We start from the raw sequence: 17,497 nt of genomic DNA on the forward strand, positions 1-17,497 counted from the left end.
TGAATGTGCTTCTGCCACTGAATGCACAACACCGTGAATGCGCTTCTGCCACTGAATAAGCACAACACCGTGAACGCGCTTCCGCCACTGAATAAGCACAACACCGTGAATGGGCTTCCGCCACTGAATAAGCACATCGTGAATGCACTTCTGTCACTGAATGCACAACACCATGCATGCGCTTTCGCCACTGAATAAGCACAACACCGTGAATGCGCTTCCATCACTGAATGCACAACACCGTGAATGCGCTTCTGCCACTGAATAAGCACATCGTGAATGCACTTCTGTCACTGAATGCACAACACCGTGAATGTGCTTCCGCCACTGACTAAGCACAACACCGTGAATGCGCTTCCGCCACTGAATGCACAACATCATGAATGCGCTTCTGCCACTGAATACAACACCGTGAACGCGTTTCCATCACTGAATGCACACCGTGAACTGCGCTTCTGCCACCAAATACACAACACTGTGAATGCGCTTCCACCACTGAATAAGCACAACACCGTGAATGCACTTCTGTCACTGAATGCACAACATCGTGAATGCGCTTCTGCCACTGAATGCACAACACTGTAAATGTACAACACCATGAATGCACTTCTGCCACTGAACTACACACTGAAATAAGATGAAAATGATTTTTATGCTATACACATCTTATCACAAGGGAAAGGCACATTCCACACACCTGCTGGACTTGGTGATTCTTCTTTTGAAGCTGCAGAGACAAAGACTCTTTCTCCTCTTGGTGAAAAGGCTGTGCCTGCGCACTCTGGAGCTGAAGTGTCTCCTCTTTTTCATGCAAAGCAGCTTTCTTTTCACTTCCAAATTCACCCTGTATGCATCAATAACAATAAAAAATACCAGTAAGTTAGAAAAATACATTCTCTGCTGTTAGCTAGAATTCAGCACACTCAGCAGATATGCACGGAGCCCCCACTCCGCACCAAGAGCCGTGATGAGCCAGAACACGGCCCCCATCACACAAAACTTGGGTTTGAGGACTTCACTGGGAACACGAAGTCCTGGTTTTGGAGATAAAACACTTAAGGAGACACAAGTCTGCACTGGTGACAGCTGGGTGTCATGAGCAACTGCTCACTACCATTCCCAAATAGCTCCTGTAAGATCTTCAAGACTCACACTAAGAAGTTCACCATCAAGGGATTACAGCCATGAAAATCCAAGATATTTGGAAACCCAGGTTTCTTCCCTTTTAAAAGATTAAACCTTCTTTCTTTCTGAATAACAAAAACTTTTAAATAAGGTTCAACAGATGAATTAAATTATGTATCTCTATCTATCTATCTATCTACCTACCTACCTACCTACCTACCTATGTTGAAGGACTCTTCTCTGTCACCCAGGCTGGAGTGCAGTGGCGTGATCTCAGCTCACTGCAACCTCTGCCTCCCAGGTTCACGGGATTCTCTTGCCTCAGTCTCCCGAGTAGCTGGGATTATAGGCGCCTGCCACCACACCCAACTAATTTTTGTAATTTTTCTTTTAGTAGAAACAGGGTTTCTACTAAAACCTGTTGGCCAGGCTAGTCTTGAACTCCTGACCTCAAGTGATCTGCCTACATTGGCCTCCAAAAGTGCTGGGATTACAGGTGTGAGCCACTGCACGTGGCCAACTAAATTAATGAAATAAGCTTATTTTTTTAAACCTACAGAGGTAGCACTTCTAGAATGGCAAAATAAGGACCTCCAAAATCTGTTCCTCTACAAAAGCAAAAGTGGTAAAAACCATCAAAACCAATGTTTTCAGAGCTGTGGAAATCTGGTCAGGTTTGCAACCAGAGGAGTGTTTATGGAAAACACAGGCTGAGTGTCCATCAGAACAAACTTCGGGTGCTTAACTTTGCCCTGACCCCGTATCTCCTCTCCAATCTAACAGCCCTGAAAACTAGTAGTTGCTGGGGTGGGGTGGGGGACAGAATGGATTTGGAATACCCCAAAACTTCCATGCACAACTGCCCAAGCCCACCTGCCAGGCACCTAGCTGCTGTGACTGGGTCAGAGCTCTCGGTGTCAGAAATTCCACCCCAGGGCATTGGCTGGAAACAGTCAGTGGCAAGTGTTTAATAGCTGCAGCTGCCCGCAGTAGAGAAACCAGTTGGGACTACTAAGGGGCTGCTGGAAAAACAAAAGAAAACATTTGAGAATGAGACGTCCACAGGGGGCTCTGAAAAGCTCTGACATCTTCTGGGACTCTACAAGTTGTGGACACGCACAGGGCTGTGCCCACACCGAAAGGCCAAGAGGCCCGGGGCTGGCTGTCGTGGCCATGTGGCTCGGCACAGCAGGGGTGAAGGCCAGGGCCAGGCTGTCCACCGCCCGCCGGAGCCCAGAGGGCACAACACACACAGGGCCCTCAGCAGAGAGGAAGACTGAAATAGAGCTCCCTTGACATCTGGAGCTGAAAAGTACAATCACTGAAAAAAAAATTCACGAGAGCGAGGCTCAGCAGCAGACTCGAGCAGGCAGAAGACAGAAATCACACGCTGGAAGATAGGTCAATTAAGACGATCCAGTCAGGGAACAGAAAGAAACATGAAGAAAACTCAGCAGAGTCTCCAAGGCCTGTGGGGCCAGACAGAGGGAGAGAAAAGGGCAGAGGGAACCCCTGAAGACACAATGGCCAAAAACCTCCCAAATTTGATGAAAATAACAATAATAATAATAATAATAATCCCCACATACAGCTCAATGGACTCCAAGTAGGACCAACTGACAGAGACCCACACCTCACCCATCACAGCCAAACCTCAGCAGTGTTCAGGCCAAAGCTTGAGGCCAGCCAGTGCACGGTGGGTATATGGGTGCCGCTCAAGACATGTAGCCCCAGGAGGACAGGCGAGGCTCACGACACACAGCCCGGGAAGACGGGCGCAGCTCACGACACACAGCCCGGGAAGACGGGCACGGCTCACAATACAGAGCCCCGGCTGACAGGGGAGGCAGCGGAGAGCCCGCCCAGCACTGAAGGAAAAGCCTGTGGACCTTGAAGTCCACATCCAGGAAATTATCTCTCAAGGATGAAGGAGAAATTAAGACATTCCCACAAAAACAAAAGCTAAGAGGATTCATCACTAGCAGACCTGTCCTTCAAGAAATCCCAGAGGAAGTCCTTCGGGCTGAAACATAAGGCAGCAGACTTGAATTCCCAGGAAGAAATGAGCAGCAGTAGTGCAGGTAATGACACAGGGAAAACAGGAGACAAAACAACATGGCTTTTGTTTGTAACTCTTCTTCCTCCCGATTTAAAAGACACGTGTGTAAAGGGCACAGAAAGAAAGATGTGCTTGGTACAACAATATGAGCACAAAGGGCAGATAGGGAATGAAGCTACATTAGCAAATAATTTTGTAAGCTTTTAAAATTAAGTTGGTATTAATCCAAACCAGATTGTTAGAAGGTGCTTGCTGTAATGCTGAGGGCAAGTGCTAAGAAAATAACTCAATAAATAGCAGTCCCCTCTGTCTGTGGTTTCAGTTACCTGTGTTCAACCTCATTCTGAAAATACCATATGAAAAATTACAGAAGTAAACAACCCTTATGCGTGTTAAACTGCCTGCCCCCAAGCTGAACAGTGTGAGGAAATCTGGCAGGCCAGGCCGGGGGTCATCCCTCTGTCCGGCGTTATCCACGTGGCAAGCACTACCCGCCCACAGGCAGGCATCTCGGTGATCAGACCAACTGTCACAGCATCCCAGTGCTTGTGTTCAAGTCACCCTTATTTCATTTAATAACGGCCCCAAAGCGCAAGAGAGGTGATGCTGCAATTCAGATGTGCCAGAGACGCCACAGGGTGATTCCTTTCAGTTAAAAGTTGATGACGGTGCAATTCAGACATGCCAGAGATGCTACAGGGTGATTCCTTTAAGGTAAAAGTTGATGACAGGTATGTATAGGAAAAAACAGCATATAAGGGTTCAGAACCATTCATGATTTCAGGCACCCACTGGGGGTCTTAGAATCCTTCCCCTGTGGGTAAGAGGGGACCACTGTATAGTAAAGGAAACATCAAGGAAATGAAAGTGAAAAAAGGCAGTCATGGAGGAATACAGGAACAAAAAGGGCGTAAGATGTACAGAAAACAAACATCCAGCAAGTCCTGACACCTGCCACAACGTGCGTGAACCCAGGAAACACACGAAGTGAAAGTGGTGGATGCCAAGGGCACACGCTGAGTCGATTTACGTAAGACGCCCACAGCTACGGCGAGCAGATGGCAGATCACCAGGGATGGGGCAGGAGGGAGAATGGGGAGTAACTGCTAACGAGTGGGGGGTTTCTTCTTTCTTCCTTAATTTTGATTTATTATTTTTTGAGACAACGTTTTGCTGTCGCCCAGGCTGGAGTGCAGTGGTGCGATGTCAGCTCGCTACAGCTTCAGCCTCCTGGGCTCAAGCGGTCCTCCCACCTCAGCCTTCCGAGTAGCTGGAACTACATGGGCAGGCCAACATGCCAGGCTCATTTTTTTATTTTTAGTAGTTTTTTATTTTTGGTCTTGAACTCCTGGGCTCCAGCAACCCTCTTGCCTCAGCCTCCCAAGGTGCTAGGACTATAGGCACGAGCCACTGGGGGTTTCTTTTTGAGGGGATGAAATACATTAGAATAAACTTAAGATAAGTGATGACAGATTCTCAGCAGAAAAGGTATGTTAAACAACAGATTTAAATATTAAAACGCATGCCAAAAGTTGCCGAGAAAAAGCTCAGTTTTAAGACAATGAAATTTTGTGTTTTAACTTGGCATGTGAAAAGGTAATTGATAAAGTAAGTTTTTTGTACCTACTTAGCAGGCAGGAAAGGACAGCACAGAGCCCGTGTCCTCAGCAGTGGGACCTGCTGCTCCAGGACGGCTGGAGGGGAGTGCCGGCTCCCGCTCCCCACCCAGCAGGGCCAGGAGGGCTGAGGGCTGGGGCTCCACTGGCTTCAGGAGGAAGAAGATGTCAACACTGAGTGAGTGCCTTTTCTGAAGTAACTCGGGCAACAGTTTCAATAAACACATGGAACGTTTGACACCAGAAATGACCTTTATTCTCTACCTTTTTCATGTGATAAGCCATGGGGAGGAAAAGGATAAAGGATCGGGTGCCCCCCGTGCAGGCTTGCAACTTGCTGAAGGTGCCAGGTAGGCTGCGCAGCTGCATCTTAGTCACGGGAAGTAGAAACAGGTTCACAGCGCACAACACTAAAGTCACTCTCAAGGTCTCCAGACCATTTGGAATTGTGAGTACAGTTCACTTTAATGAACTTTCTCTCCTGGATTTGATTTAGTTCCATTTGTTTGAAAGAAGGACTCCAGATTAACTTCTGAGCTGTGGCACACTACAAAGTTTCCAAAGAACTTTAATTACCTTGCGGTTGCCCCAACCATCGGCAGTGTGTCTCCTGGGGGCCAGACGCATTGATCCAGACCAAAAGCCAGGGGGGAGGCAGCGGGCCAGGAGTAAGAGGTCCAAACAGGGATGCTGGTTCTGGGTATACCCACCACGAAATGCCAGTGGATTGAAGAACAAAACCCCAAATGCCAACGCAGACCGGCAGGACGGAGGCCAAGGGACTGGGAAATAGGAAAATGAATCCGCAAGACAAGGCACCGCCATGGTGCCCACAACTGTGTGAGCTCGCGCTCACAGTCACAGTGGACAGGCTCCTCAGGCCCAGTGAGGCACAAACCAGGTACTTCCCTCCTGGCGCCCACAGTGTCAGCCTGTGGGGCCCAAGGGCAAACCTCTGTGCTCCCTGTGCCCAGCAAAGGATGTGGCAAGAGTCCAAGGCTGAAATCAGTGGCCTCTGAACATCTTACTCTCTTTGGACAAAAATCTCTCATTGAGTTCTACTGTGTAACGATGAGAAAATCAAACTTCTGTTTGAGGCCACCACGGGAGCCCAAGAACATCACACACTCCCACAGCCTGCGGAGCCTGCCCTAAGCCACAGATGCCCCCAGCTACGCCCTACTCAGCAGCACAGCTGGTTCTGCGCTCTAGCCCCGCGGCCTCCTGGATCCCGGAGCCACACACTGCAGATGGAGAGGGTAGAGGGCAGGCTCCACAGAGAACTCCGGCCAGGGAGGGCCAACACTGCACATGGCCCACCAGGACGCCCGGGCATGGCAGACAGGCAGCGCTCCCTCCACCCACTGGCAGCTGGAAGCTTCGCGTGTCCAGTCTTGACCTTTGCTTTGTTTCAGGGCACAGCACCACCCGCAGGCACCGCCTCGAACCCGGGGGAGCCACCCTAACTGTCCACGCTTGGCCCTGTCCTGCCCACACACTCTCGGGCCTTCGACAGACCTGCAGAGGACGTAGGAGGTAGTGGAGGCCAAATGAGGTGGCTCCTCGCAGGGGCAGCCCCCAGGAGACATCGGGCAGGGCTGGGCAGGTCACAGGCATGCAGGCCCAGCAGAGGGACAGCCGGTGCCCCACGTGTGATCCCTCAGGCCCAGGGCCTTGGCTCAGCCGCAGTGTCGTGCAGAAGCGTGCGTCCTCGGCCACCCCCTCAACCCAACCGGGACGGCTCAAAGGAGGTTTTCTTTCTGCAACCCCCAGCAGAGAAGGCTCCTACAGGCTCTGCCAGGGGGTTTCAGGAAAAAAACTGGAAACTCTTCAAATTGACCATGTTCTGGTCGGGCGCAGTGGCTCATGTCTGTAATCCCAGCACTTTGGGAGGCCAAGGTGGGCAGATCACGAGGTCAGGAGATCGAGACCATCCTGGCTAACGGTGAAATTGCGTCTCTACTAAAAATACAAAATGTTAGCCGGGCGTGGTGGCAGGCACCTGTAGTCCCAGCTACTCGGGAGGCTGAGGCAGGAGAATGGTGTGAACCCGGGGTTGGAGCTTGCAGTGAGCCGAGATTGCACCACTGCACTCCAACCTGGGCAACACAGGGAGACTCCGCCTCAAAAAAAAAAAAAAAAAAAACTGACCATGTTCTAAGTTGTGAAGTCCGTATCAAAAAGATGTTTTTAAAAAAAGTTATTTTCAGGTTTTTCTAAAATCCACACAATCACAGAAAAATATCACATACATTTTAATCATAAATAAGTGGCATGCACAGAGAAAACCGATGTCAGAAGGCAAAGACATTCAACTGAGGACGCATTCAGGACATTCAAACACTGTCTAAACCAACCTTAACATTCTCTCAATATTAAAAAAAAAATTAACCTATGAAAAGATTTGAGTTTTAATCCAAGAAATTGATGAGACTGACTTGAGCACCCCACAGCGGCCACATGCAATTCACTTCTGCACTCAGCTCTGCTTCGTGTTACCAGCACAGGCAAGGCAAGGCAGGGCAGGGCGGGGGAATCTTATGGGATACATATTTCTATCAAAAAGAAATCAAGCTTACGTTTTCAGAGGACTTTCCTCACAACCAAACTCCCAAGGGCGGTAGCCCGGAAAGTAATTCAATCACCCCACAAGCGTAGGTCACGTCACCCTGCTGACAAGTGACTGCTGTTCCAACAGGTGCAAAGATATTTGAGGCTGAGATAAAGCATCGCCACAGGGGAAGAACAGGACAGCCCAGCTATTCTGGGACAATGACCCAAAACACTCCCGTCAGGGCTCGGCAGGGCTCCGTGTAAGTCTTTTTTTTGAGACGAAGTTTCGCTCTCGTTGCCCAGGCTAGAGTGCAATGGCACGATCTCAGCTCGTCACAATCTCCGCCTCCCGGGTTCAAGTGATTCTCTTGCCTCAGCCTCCCGAGTAGCTGGGATTACAAGTATGTGCCACCATGGCCGGCTAATTTTCTATTTTTAGTAAAGACAGGGCTTCTCCATGTTGGTCAAGCTGGTCTCGAACTCCCAACCTCAGGTGATCCACCCACCTTGGCCTCCAAAAGTGCTGGAATTACAGGCGTGAGCCACTGCGGCCGGCCTGTGTAAGTCTTTTCACAGGGTAAAGCCTGAGGAAAGACCAGGAGCGGAGCGGCCACCACAAGAGAGGCACTCTCACCAATCACAGGCCTGTGGATCTACCAACACACTCGCAGGAACGAGGGAACAGTGACCAGCATCACAGGAACAAACACAGATCCTGATGTGAGCCAGAAGAGACTGGCACGTGGGCTGGGCTTGTGATGAAATGCAGGGATCGCTGTGGGTGTTTTAGGTGAGACGGATAAATCCTGGTTATGCTGTACTGGGGGAAAACACCTCACTCGCAGACACATGGTGTCTTGGATTTGCTTCTAAACAATCAGGAGGAGAGAGGGACTGATATACTGAGTGTGTACCCCACTAACCAGCGGGACCGGGGGCTTGCTGAGTTATTCTATTTCTGCAAATGCTGCCATCAGCCCCAAAAAAGATAATATAAACAAACAGTACATCCCACCTCCCCGTAGCCCAATTATTTTCTTCTGTGAAATCAGCTACACCAAAACAATCACATAAAAGGGTATCTGAGCGGACGGGCACAGTGGCTCACGCCTGTAATCCTAGCACTTTGGGAGGCCGAGACGGGCAGATCACGAGGTCAGGAGTTTGAGACCAGCCTGCCAACATGGTGAAACCTTCTTTCTACTAAAAATACAAAAACTAGCCAGGTGTGCTGGTATGCACCTGTAATCCCAGCTACTCAGGAGGTTGAGGCAGGAGAATGGCTTAAACCCGGGGGGGTGGAGGTTGCCGTGAGCCAAGATCACGTCACTGCACTATACAGCCTGGCGACAGAGCGAGACTCCATCTCAAAAAAAAAAAAAAAAAAAAAAAACCTAAGACTGGGCACGGTGGCTCACGCCTGTAATCCCAGCACTTAGGGAGGGTGAAGCGGGTGGATCACAAGGTCAAGAGATCAAGACCATTCTGGGTAACATGGTGAAACCCCATCTCTACTAAAAATACAAGAATTAGCTAGGCATGGTGGTGCACACTGTAGCCCCAGCTACTTGGGAGGCTGAGGCAGGAGAATCGCTTGAACCAGGGAGGTGGAGGTTGCAGTGAGCCAAGATCACACCACTGAGCTCCAGCCTGGCGACAGAGCGAGACTCTGTCTCAAAAAAAAAAAAGAGTATTGACATGCACATTCTTAGCAGCAAAGTAAAAAGATAACTTACTCGTGCAAACTTGTACCTCAACTAGAAAAATACTGCAAAGACACTCTTAGTCCAGGCCAGGTGCAGCTCACGCCTATGGTCCCAGCACTTTGGGAGGCTGAGACAAAAGGATTGCTTGAGGCCTGGAATTTGAGACCAGCCTGGGCAACACAGTGAGACCCCATTTATACAAAAAATAAATTAGCCAGGCATGGTGGTGCACATCTGTAGTCCCAGCTACTCAGGAGGCTGAGGCAGGAGGACCACTTGAGGCCAGGCGTTCAAGGTCGCAGTGAGCTGTGATTGCATCACTACCTTCAGCCTGGGCAAAAGAGCAAGATCCTCTCTCCAAAACAACAACAACAACAAAAACAGTCACCCTAGAAGAACAAAAGTACAGGTTAAAAGATGCAGATGACACACCATTTCAGAAAATGAACACCTCTTTGTGCTATGTGCAGATAAAACGGACAGAATTCCTCTAGCATGAGTCCTTAGAAAAGGGAGATAGAATCTGACTTTTCCAGAGAAGACAGATCTACAGAATGCCCAGCAGGGTGCAGGTCTCAGGGCTGCGCCTTAGGACTGAGGGGCCAGTGTCCACACTGGGCAGCACCCAGAGCTGTCCATGTGAAGAAGCAAGTCAGTTCTAACCTCAGAATCCGGCGCTGCGTCACCCATTCTCGGGAGCAGTCCCTCTTCACTGAGCAAACCCGTCAGGTGCAAAGCCTTCCTTTATGGCTAGAAATGAGATCTTAGCATGTCCTCGTTTAAAACCCCCTTGAAACAGTATATACAAAAACAAACTACCTAAAATTTGCACACAATGTTTCAAGTAAATTGCCAGTTATTTCTTAAGTGCTCCAAACAGAGACTCAAACCCTCCCCGCAACAGAAAGGCCAGAAGATCATACAGACCCAGAACACGGAAACAGGAGGATCCCAGGCATTCAGCCTGTAGGACAACATGCAGAACGACATGTGTGCATGTGCTGGGTGTGTGCATGTGCTGTGTATATGAGAAAGTGCTGTGCACGTTCACATGTGCTGTATGAGCATGTGCCCTGTGTGTGCACGTGTTGTGTGTGCTGTGTGCACACATGCCATGTGTATGTTCTATGTGTGTTGCGTGTGTGTGCTGTGTGTGCACGTGCTATGTGTATGTGCTGTGTGCACAAGCATGTGCTGCGTGTGTGCGTGTGCTGTGTGTGTGTGCATGTGCTGTATGTGTGTGCGCACATATGCTGTGTGTGCATTTGCCTTGTATGAGCACATGGGCTGTGTGAATGTGCTGCATGTATGTGATGTGTGTGCAACATGTTCTGCGTGTGTGCGTGTGCTGTGTGCATGTGCCTTGTATGGGCACATGTGCTGTGTGTTGTGTGCACATGTGCTGTGTGTGAGCACGTGCTGTGTGAATGCACATGTACTGTGTGTGCTGTGTATGTGCTGTGAGCATATGCTGTGTGTGTGTGTGCCTGTCCTGTGTGTACATGTGCTATGTGTGAATGGGCTGTGTGTGTGTGCCTTGTATGGGCACATGTGCTGTGTGTTCTGCGTGTGCATGTGCCGTGTGCACACATGTGCCACGTGCGCATGTGCTGTATGTGTGCATGTGTTGTGTGTGCATATGTGCTGTGTATGTGCATATGCTGTGTGTGTCATGTATGGGCACATGTGCTGTGTAACTGTGCTATGTGTACGTGTGCTGTGTGTGCATGTGCTATATGTACGTGTGCTGTGTGTGCATGTGCTACGTGTATGCATGTGCTGTGTGCATGTGTGCTGTGTGCACATACATGTGCCGTGCATGTGCTGCATATGTGTGCTGCATGGGTGTGCATGTGCTCTGCGCATGTGCTGTGTATGCATGTGCTGTATATGTACAGTGTGCACGTGCTGTGTGTGTGCTGCGTGTGCTGTGTGCACGCTGTGTGTGCTGTTTGCATGTGCTATGTGTGCACATGTGCTGTGAGTGCTATGTGTGCATGTGCTGTGTGCACATGTGTGCTGTGTATGAGTATGTGTTGTGCAAGTGCACATGTGCTGTGTGTGTGCATGTGCTATGTATGTGCTGTGTGCGCACATGTGCTATGCCTGCATGTGTTGTGTGTACACATGTGCTATGTGTGCATGTGCTCTGTGTGTGCTGTTTGTGTGCATGTGCTGTGTGAATGTGCGCATGTGCTATATGTGCACATGTGCTGTGTGTTTGCATGTGCTGTGTGTATGTGTGTGCACACATGCTGTGTGAGTGCGCATGTGCTGTGTATGTGCTGTGCGTGTGCATGTGCTATGTGTATGCACATGTGTTGTGTGTGTGTGTGCGCTCATCGTGCAGGCCAGCAGGCGGGGTGGTGGTGCCTGGGTGGGGCAGGTGCACAGGTCCACAAGTGGGGAGACCTTGCTGCTTAAATGCAGTCCTGCATGGATGCAGAGAGTCAAGACCACAGCAGGTGGCAGGGGACCTCAGCCAGGCCTCTCCACAGCCACCTTGGGAATCCAAGGGAGATTCCGACTGCTCGGTCTGGCTTCTTCTGACACAATTTGGTACCAGTGCTTATGCATATACTGACACAAAAGATTTTTTAAAAAATGAAAAAGTAACTACACTGGACAGGTGCAGGGGCTCACGCTTGTAATCCCAGTACTTTGGGGAGACCAAGGTGGGAGGATAACTTGAATCCGTGAGTTCAAGATCAGCGTGGGCGACAAAACAATAAAAGTTAGCAAGGCGAGGTGGCACGTGCCTGTATCCCACCTACTTGGGAGGCTGAGGTGGGAGGACTGCTTAAGCCTGGCAGGCAGAGGCTGCAGTGAGCCAGGATTGTGACACTGCACTCCAGCCTTTTTTTTTTTTTTTTTTTGAGACGCTGTCTTTAAAAAAAAAAAAGAAAGAAAGAAAGTAAACCATAGTGTGTGCAGATTTCTTTCTTTTTTTTCCTGCAGCCACAGATTCCCGGGCTCAAGCAATTTTCTCTCCTCAGTCTCCCAAGCAGCTGGGACTACAGGCCTGTATCACCATGCCTAGTTAATTTTTACTTATTTTTCTTTTCTTTTTTTTTTTTTTTTTTTTTTTTTGAGACAGAGTATCGCTCTGTCGCACAGGCTGGAGGGCAGTGGTGCGATCTCCGCTCACTGCAACCTCTGCCTCCTGGGTTCACGCCATTCTCCTGCCTCAGCCTCCAGAATAGGTGGGACTACAGGCACCTGCCACCATGCCTGGCTAACTTTTTGTATTTTTAGTAGAAACAGGGTTTCACCGTGTTAGCCAGGATGGTCTCGATCTCCTGACCTCATGATCTGCCCGCCTCAGCCTCCCAAAGTGCTGGGATTACAGGTGTGAGCCACCACACCCAGCCAATTTTTGTTTTTAGAAGTGGACTCTTACTATGTTGCCCAGACTGGTCTCGAACTCCTGAGCTCAAGAGATCCTCCCACCATGGCCTCCTGAAGCCCTAGGATTACAGGCATGAGCCCCAAGCCCAGCCTGTGTGCAGATTTGTAAGAGCAATTAAACGTGCTCTGTATCCACACAAGCCACATCCCCCACAGCAGCCCAAGCTGGGATGGCCCCTCCAGCTCGGCGTGGCCTCCCCCGTCAGCCTCCAGGCTCTCCGTGCCCCTCCGTTGCCATCATCAGCTGGCAGGCGCCCCTCACTATCCCTCGAGCCACCTAGTGCCACACCCGGGATGAGCCCCGGCCTCCCTGACCCCCGGCCTCCCAGGCTCTAAATCGCCTCCACCTTGTTTTTCGTCCAGCTGCCAACTAGCCTTTAGGACAGATGTGTGGTCGCTCCACAGACCACTCGCTGCCTGCAGACCAGGGCATAGCGCTGCCCTCCAGAGGCCCCAGTGGGAACGGAGGCCAACCAAAGACACCTCCCGCAGATGCCCACCCCTGCAGCTGCTTGCTGGCCAAGGGCACTGACACATCTGCCCCCACGAAGCTGTACCCTTTGAGCACAGAAACCCCTAGCACGCACATCCCAGCACCTCCAAGTGTACCCATAAGTGCCTCAACACTCCGATGAAGACTCAAGGCAGAGAAACCCGGGAGGCACCCCTGTGGGAACCACACCCATGGAGCTGCTCATCTGCACAGCCCCCTCCCACAGCACTTCCAGCTCCCCCAGCACTCCGCCGGCTCCCCCAGAACCTCCAGCTCCCCCAGAACCTCCGGCTCCCCCAACTCCGCCTGCCCTGCTTGCTGCTTCTGCATCTTGGCAGCGTGCGTCTCTGAGTTCCTGCAGGGCCGCTAGCCGCTGATGCTCCAGGAGCAGGACCTCGGCACCCACCCTGTCCAGGGCTTCGGTCCTCTCTTCCTCCAGCAGGCGTCTCTGATTGCACAGGGCCATGACCAGCTCCTTCTGTCCGGGAAACATCCAGATGTGCCACATCCCCACGCAGGGCACGGAAGGTGCACACACTCCACATGCTTCCCATGACTAAATCAGGCCATCGTTTGAAATACATACTTTATGTGTGATATGCAAGTTCCTCCTTTCTGAATATTCTTTCAGAACTTCGTTTTCTTTAAACCAAACAAACCAAGAAAACCTAATTTTAAATCCACAACTTGGGAACAAGCGCTATTCTCCAAAGCATCTGTTTGCCCGTGATCAAAAGTGGGAACGAAAGGAAGCTGAAGCTGGCATCTGAGGACTCGCCTGGAGGGCAGCTCCCAGCAGCATCAGACCCCTTTCTAAATTTTGTCCAGAAAGACAACCTGGCTCCAGCTTCTCTCAAGAGGCACCTCCCAAGCTGGGAGCAGTGGCTCACGCCTGTAATTCCAATTACCTGGGAGGCCAAGGCAAGAGGATCTCTTGAGGCCAGGAGTTCGAGACTAGCCTGGGCAACATCGGGAGACCCTGCCCCTTAAAAAACAAAACAGAAACAAACCCCCAGAACTCCCTGACATCTGGTAAAGACAAGGACAGGACAGAGGCCCGGGACAGACACTGACTGCACTGTGCTCACGACAGCAGTTGGAGCCCTGAACAGGTTCTGCTTTCTAGGAATTGCCCCGAGGTCACATGCTCAGACCACACAAAACGGACAGCCTGAAACATAACATGAAACCCCACGGAGGTTCAAGAAAGTTCCACTTTTCTCCTGTTCTCACACAGAGCTGAAGGAAAGGAAACAATACGCCAGCGCTCCGGAGCCTCACAACCGTCCCCCAGTCAGGCACAGTCAGGAAGGAGGAAGCCCTCCCGTGGCTGGTATCGGGAAAAGAACGCGTCCATCTAATCCGAGCTGCCAATTCCCTGGTTTACAATTCGGAATATGTACTTCCTAAACGTCTGACAAGGTATTGATCTGCCAGAACAGCCATTTCTAACTGCCTCATCAGCTCTAGACCATGCCCCATCCACCCTGCAGCCAGGCCTACGCATCCCCTGCCTGCAGGCAGACAGGCCAGCCCAGCGGCCCCACATGTTCAGCAGAGCAGACTCATCTCCTCCAAGGCGGGAAGACCTCAGAGACCTCACTGACGGCAGGACGGCAGAGAAAGTGCCAGGTGTGTGTGATAAGACAACATGTGTCCTTTCCTGAGTCACAGGCACTGCAGATTCTGCAGCTGGGCGCCAGCCAGGGCAACAGGGACTTCGCCAGAAAATCTTCTTCATGATAAAAACCTGAAGTGCCTGGCAAAGGAACCACCACTGCTTTTTTTGGTTTGTTTGTTTTTTGAGACAGAGTATTGCTCTGTCGCCAGGGCTTGAGTGCAGTGGCCGGATCTCAGCTCACTGCAAGCTCCGCCTCCAGGGTTCACACCATTCTCCTGCCTCAGCCTCCCGAGTAGCTGGGACTACAGGCACCCGTCACCACATCTGGCTAATTTTTTGTATTTTTAGTAAAGACGAGGTTTCACCGTGTTAGCCAGGATGGTCTCGATCTCTTGACATTGTGACCCGCCCACCTCAGCCTCCCAAAGTGCTGGGATTACAGGTGTGAGCTATTTTTGATTTTTTTTTTTTTTTTTTTGAGATAGGGTCTCACTGTTACAGGCCAGGCTGGAGTGCAATGGCATAGTCTTAGCTCATCCCGCAGCCTCGACTTCCTGGGCTCAAGCAATCCTCCTGCTTCACCCTCCAAAGTAGCTGAGACTACAGGTGAGTGCCCCCATGCCCAGCTAATTGTTTTTATTTTTTGTAGACCACAGGCTGGTCTCAAACTCCTGGGCTCAAGTAATCCAACTGCCTTGGCCTCCCAAACTGCTGTGATTACAGACGTGAGCCATCATGCCTGGCCCATCACTGCTCTTGAAATGTGGCAAAAGGGTTTAATTACAGGAAACATCAATAAAGGAGGGGCCCAAGGCTCTGAATAGGCAACACGACAATCAGATCTACCCACAGCACCTGGAAACCAAGTCTGCTGCAGGAGTGCCGGTCAGCCTTGAGGAATACTCCAAAGCCCACAAAACCCCACACCAAGGTCTGGGCCCTCTCACATACATACGAGAGCAAAGCCTTTAGCAAGGTGCCTGTGATCAAAATAACCCTTCAACTCGGTGTTTTAAAGCCCAGCTCAGGCCGGGTGCGGTGGCTCACGCCTGTAATCCCAGCACTCTGGGAGGTCAAGGCGAGTGTATCGCCTGAGGTCAGGAGTTCGAGACCAGCTTGGCCAACATGGTGAAACCCAGTCTCTACTAAAAATACAAAAATTAACCAGGCATAGTGGCAAGCACCTGTAATCCCAGCTACTTGGGAGGCTGAGGCAGGAGAATCGCTTGAACCCAGGAGGCGGAGGTTGCAGTGAGCCAAGATCGCACCACTGCACTCCAGCCTGGTGACAGAGCAAGACTCTGTCTCAAAAATAAAAAAAATAAAAAAAAAAAAAAAGGCCCAGTTCAAAACGAGACCAGAAGTCCCCACTGATCTCGGCAGCCTGTGAGACATACAGACGCCCACACAGGCACACACAGCACGTACGCAGACATGTGACACACGGTGGAAACACACGGGTGGGGGAGAGGTCTGCCCTGAGCTGGGGCAGGGCCCGTGCGCCTTACCTGGTGCGCTCCCTGCAGCTCGTGAGCCACGGTTCCGGTGAGCTCCCTGCTCGCTGCGGTTTGCAGGCCGTCCCACACAGACTGCAGCTCCTCGTCATGTTTTTGCTTCAGTTTCTCCAACTCTTGAGTCAAAATTGTTTGGTGAAGAGAGTCCTGTTTCTGCAGTTGTTCCTCAAAGTCTGCTCGTAAGAGCTCTAGGGCCCGCCTGTGCTCCTCACGGATGGTCTGAATTTCAGACAGGTAACAGGATTCCAAAGAATCAAGGCTGGACAGATGTCTGGTCTCCAGAGCGCTGAGGTCGGCAGCGTGTTTCGTCTGCAGTTCGGCCACACGCGCGGCCAGCAGAGCCCCCTGCTTGCTCTCTAAGGAGGCTGTCAGCTCGCCCAGTGCGGCCTGGTGTCTGGCCTCGAGCTCTGCCGTCACTGACAAGAGCCGCTGCTGGTGTCTCTCCTGGAGGAGCTGCAGCTCGCGGGTGTGCTGCTCCTGGGCCTCCTGCAGGAAGGCATCTTGTTCTGCACTGAATTTCTCGGTGATCTCTTTACGTTCCTCTAAAAACCTGTGGCAACAAAGTGAACACAGGACAGCTAAATACGCACCCAGGAAGCATCGATCCTTGCAAAAGCCAAGTCAGTTTCCTAAAGGAAACGCCACTTCAACTGTTCAGGTCTTCGTTTGGGGATTTTAACTGCTCTTAGTACTTCTCCGTCTACCACCAGAAATAACAAGTGGGAGAGTGAAGAGGCCCCAAAAAGCCAGAGGAGCCCAGAGGCCAAAGGCCAAAGCCATGGGAGTCACCAGGTCACAGACCACAGGTAGGACCCAGCACCCTTGGCAAGAGACGGTGCACACATATCCCCACCAGAGCCACTCACGGCAGGTACAGCCAACCTCCTACTCACACCAGGGCGTCCGAGCCAGATCCCAACCAAGAATCCCAAGGCAATCTCTGCTCCTCAGCAGGGAGGGGGCACTGTCCACAGGGGCCATGGGGAGGGCGAGGCCTGAGAACCCCATGACAGTGACTAGAATCCCACAGCAGTGAATTCAGGAGGTGCAGGCGGCACTCAGGGCCAAAGACAGAAGCAGTGAGAGTCCTCACAGAAGGACCTGCTCTCATCAGGAGGCCAAAGAGCCTGGAGCCGGAGGCTCCTGCAAAATGCCGAGGCCTCCAAAGGGCACTGGAGACACAGGACAGATGGCAAGAGGCACGGGCACCTCTGTGCCTGGAAGCCTCTCCTGAGGGCCTCCTTGGCTCAGCTCCACCACGAAGCACAAGTGTCACAGCCTGGGGAGAAGAACATCCTGCTTGTGTTCATGCAGCCCTGGCGACTTGAATGTGAGTTTCTCCAACCCCTGAGCGGGGCCCTCTGCGGCCCCAAGTTCTCCAACCCCTGAGCGGGGCCCTCTG

At 51.3% G+C, this 17,497-nt stretch overlaps 1 protein-coding gene across 1 annotated transcript in view; it reads right to left on the reverse strand.

The window, feature by feature from the left end:
* PCNT (pericentrin) overlaps positions 1-17,497 on the reverse strand; it is a 118,379-nt gene that overhangs the window by 58,546 nt on the left and 42,336 nt on the right. Inside the window, 2 exon segments of the mRNA XM_026447415.2 lie at positions 698-844; positions 16,090-16,645. Of these exon segments, the coding sequence (XP_026303200.1) occupies positions 698-844; positions 16,090-16,645 (703 nt within the window).

This window comes from Piliocolobus tephrosceles, chromosome 19, assembly GCF_002776525.5.
Source record: "Piliocolobus tephrosceles isolate RC106 chromosome 19, ASM277652v3, whole genome shotgun sequence".
NCBI lineage: Eukaryota > Metazoa > Chordata > Mammalia > Primates > Cercopithecidae > Piliocolobus > Piliocolobus tephrosceles.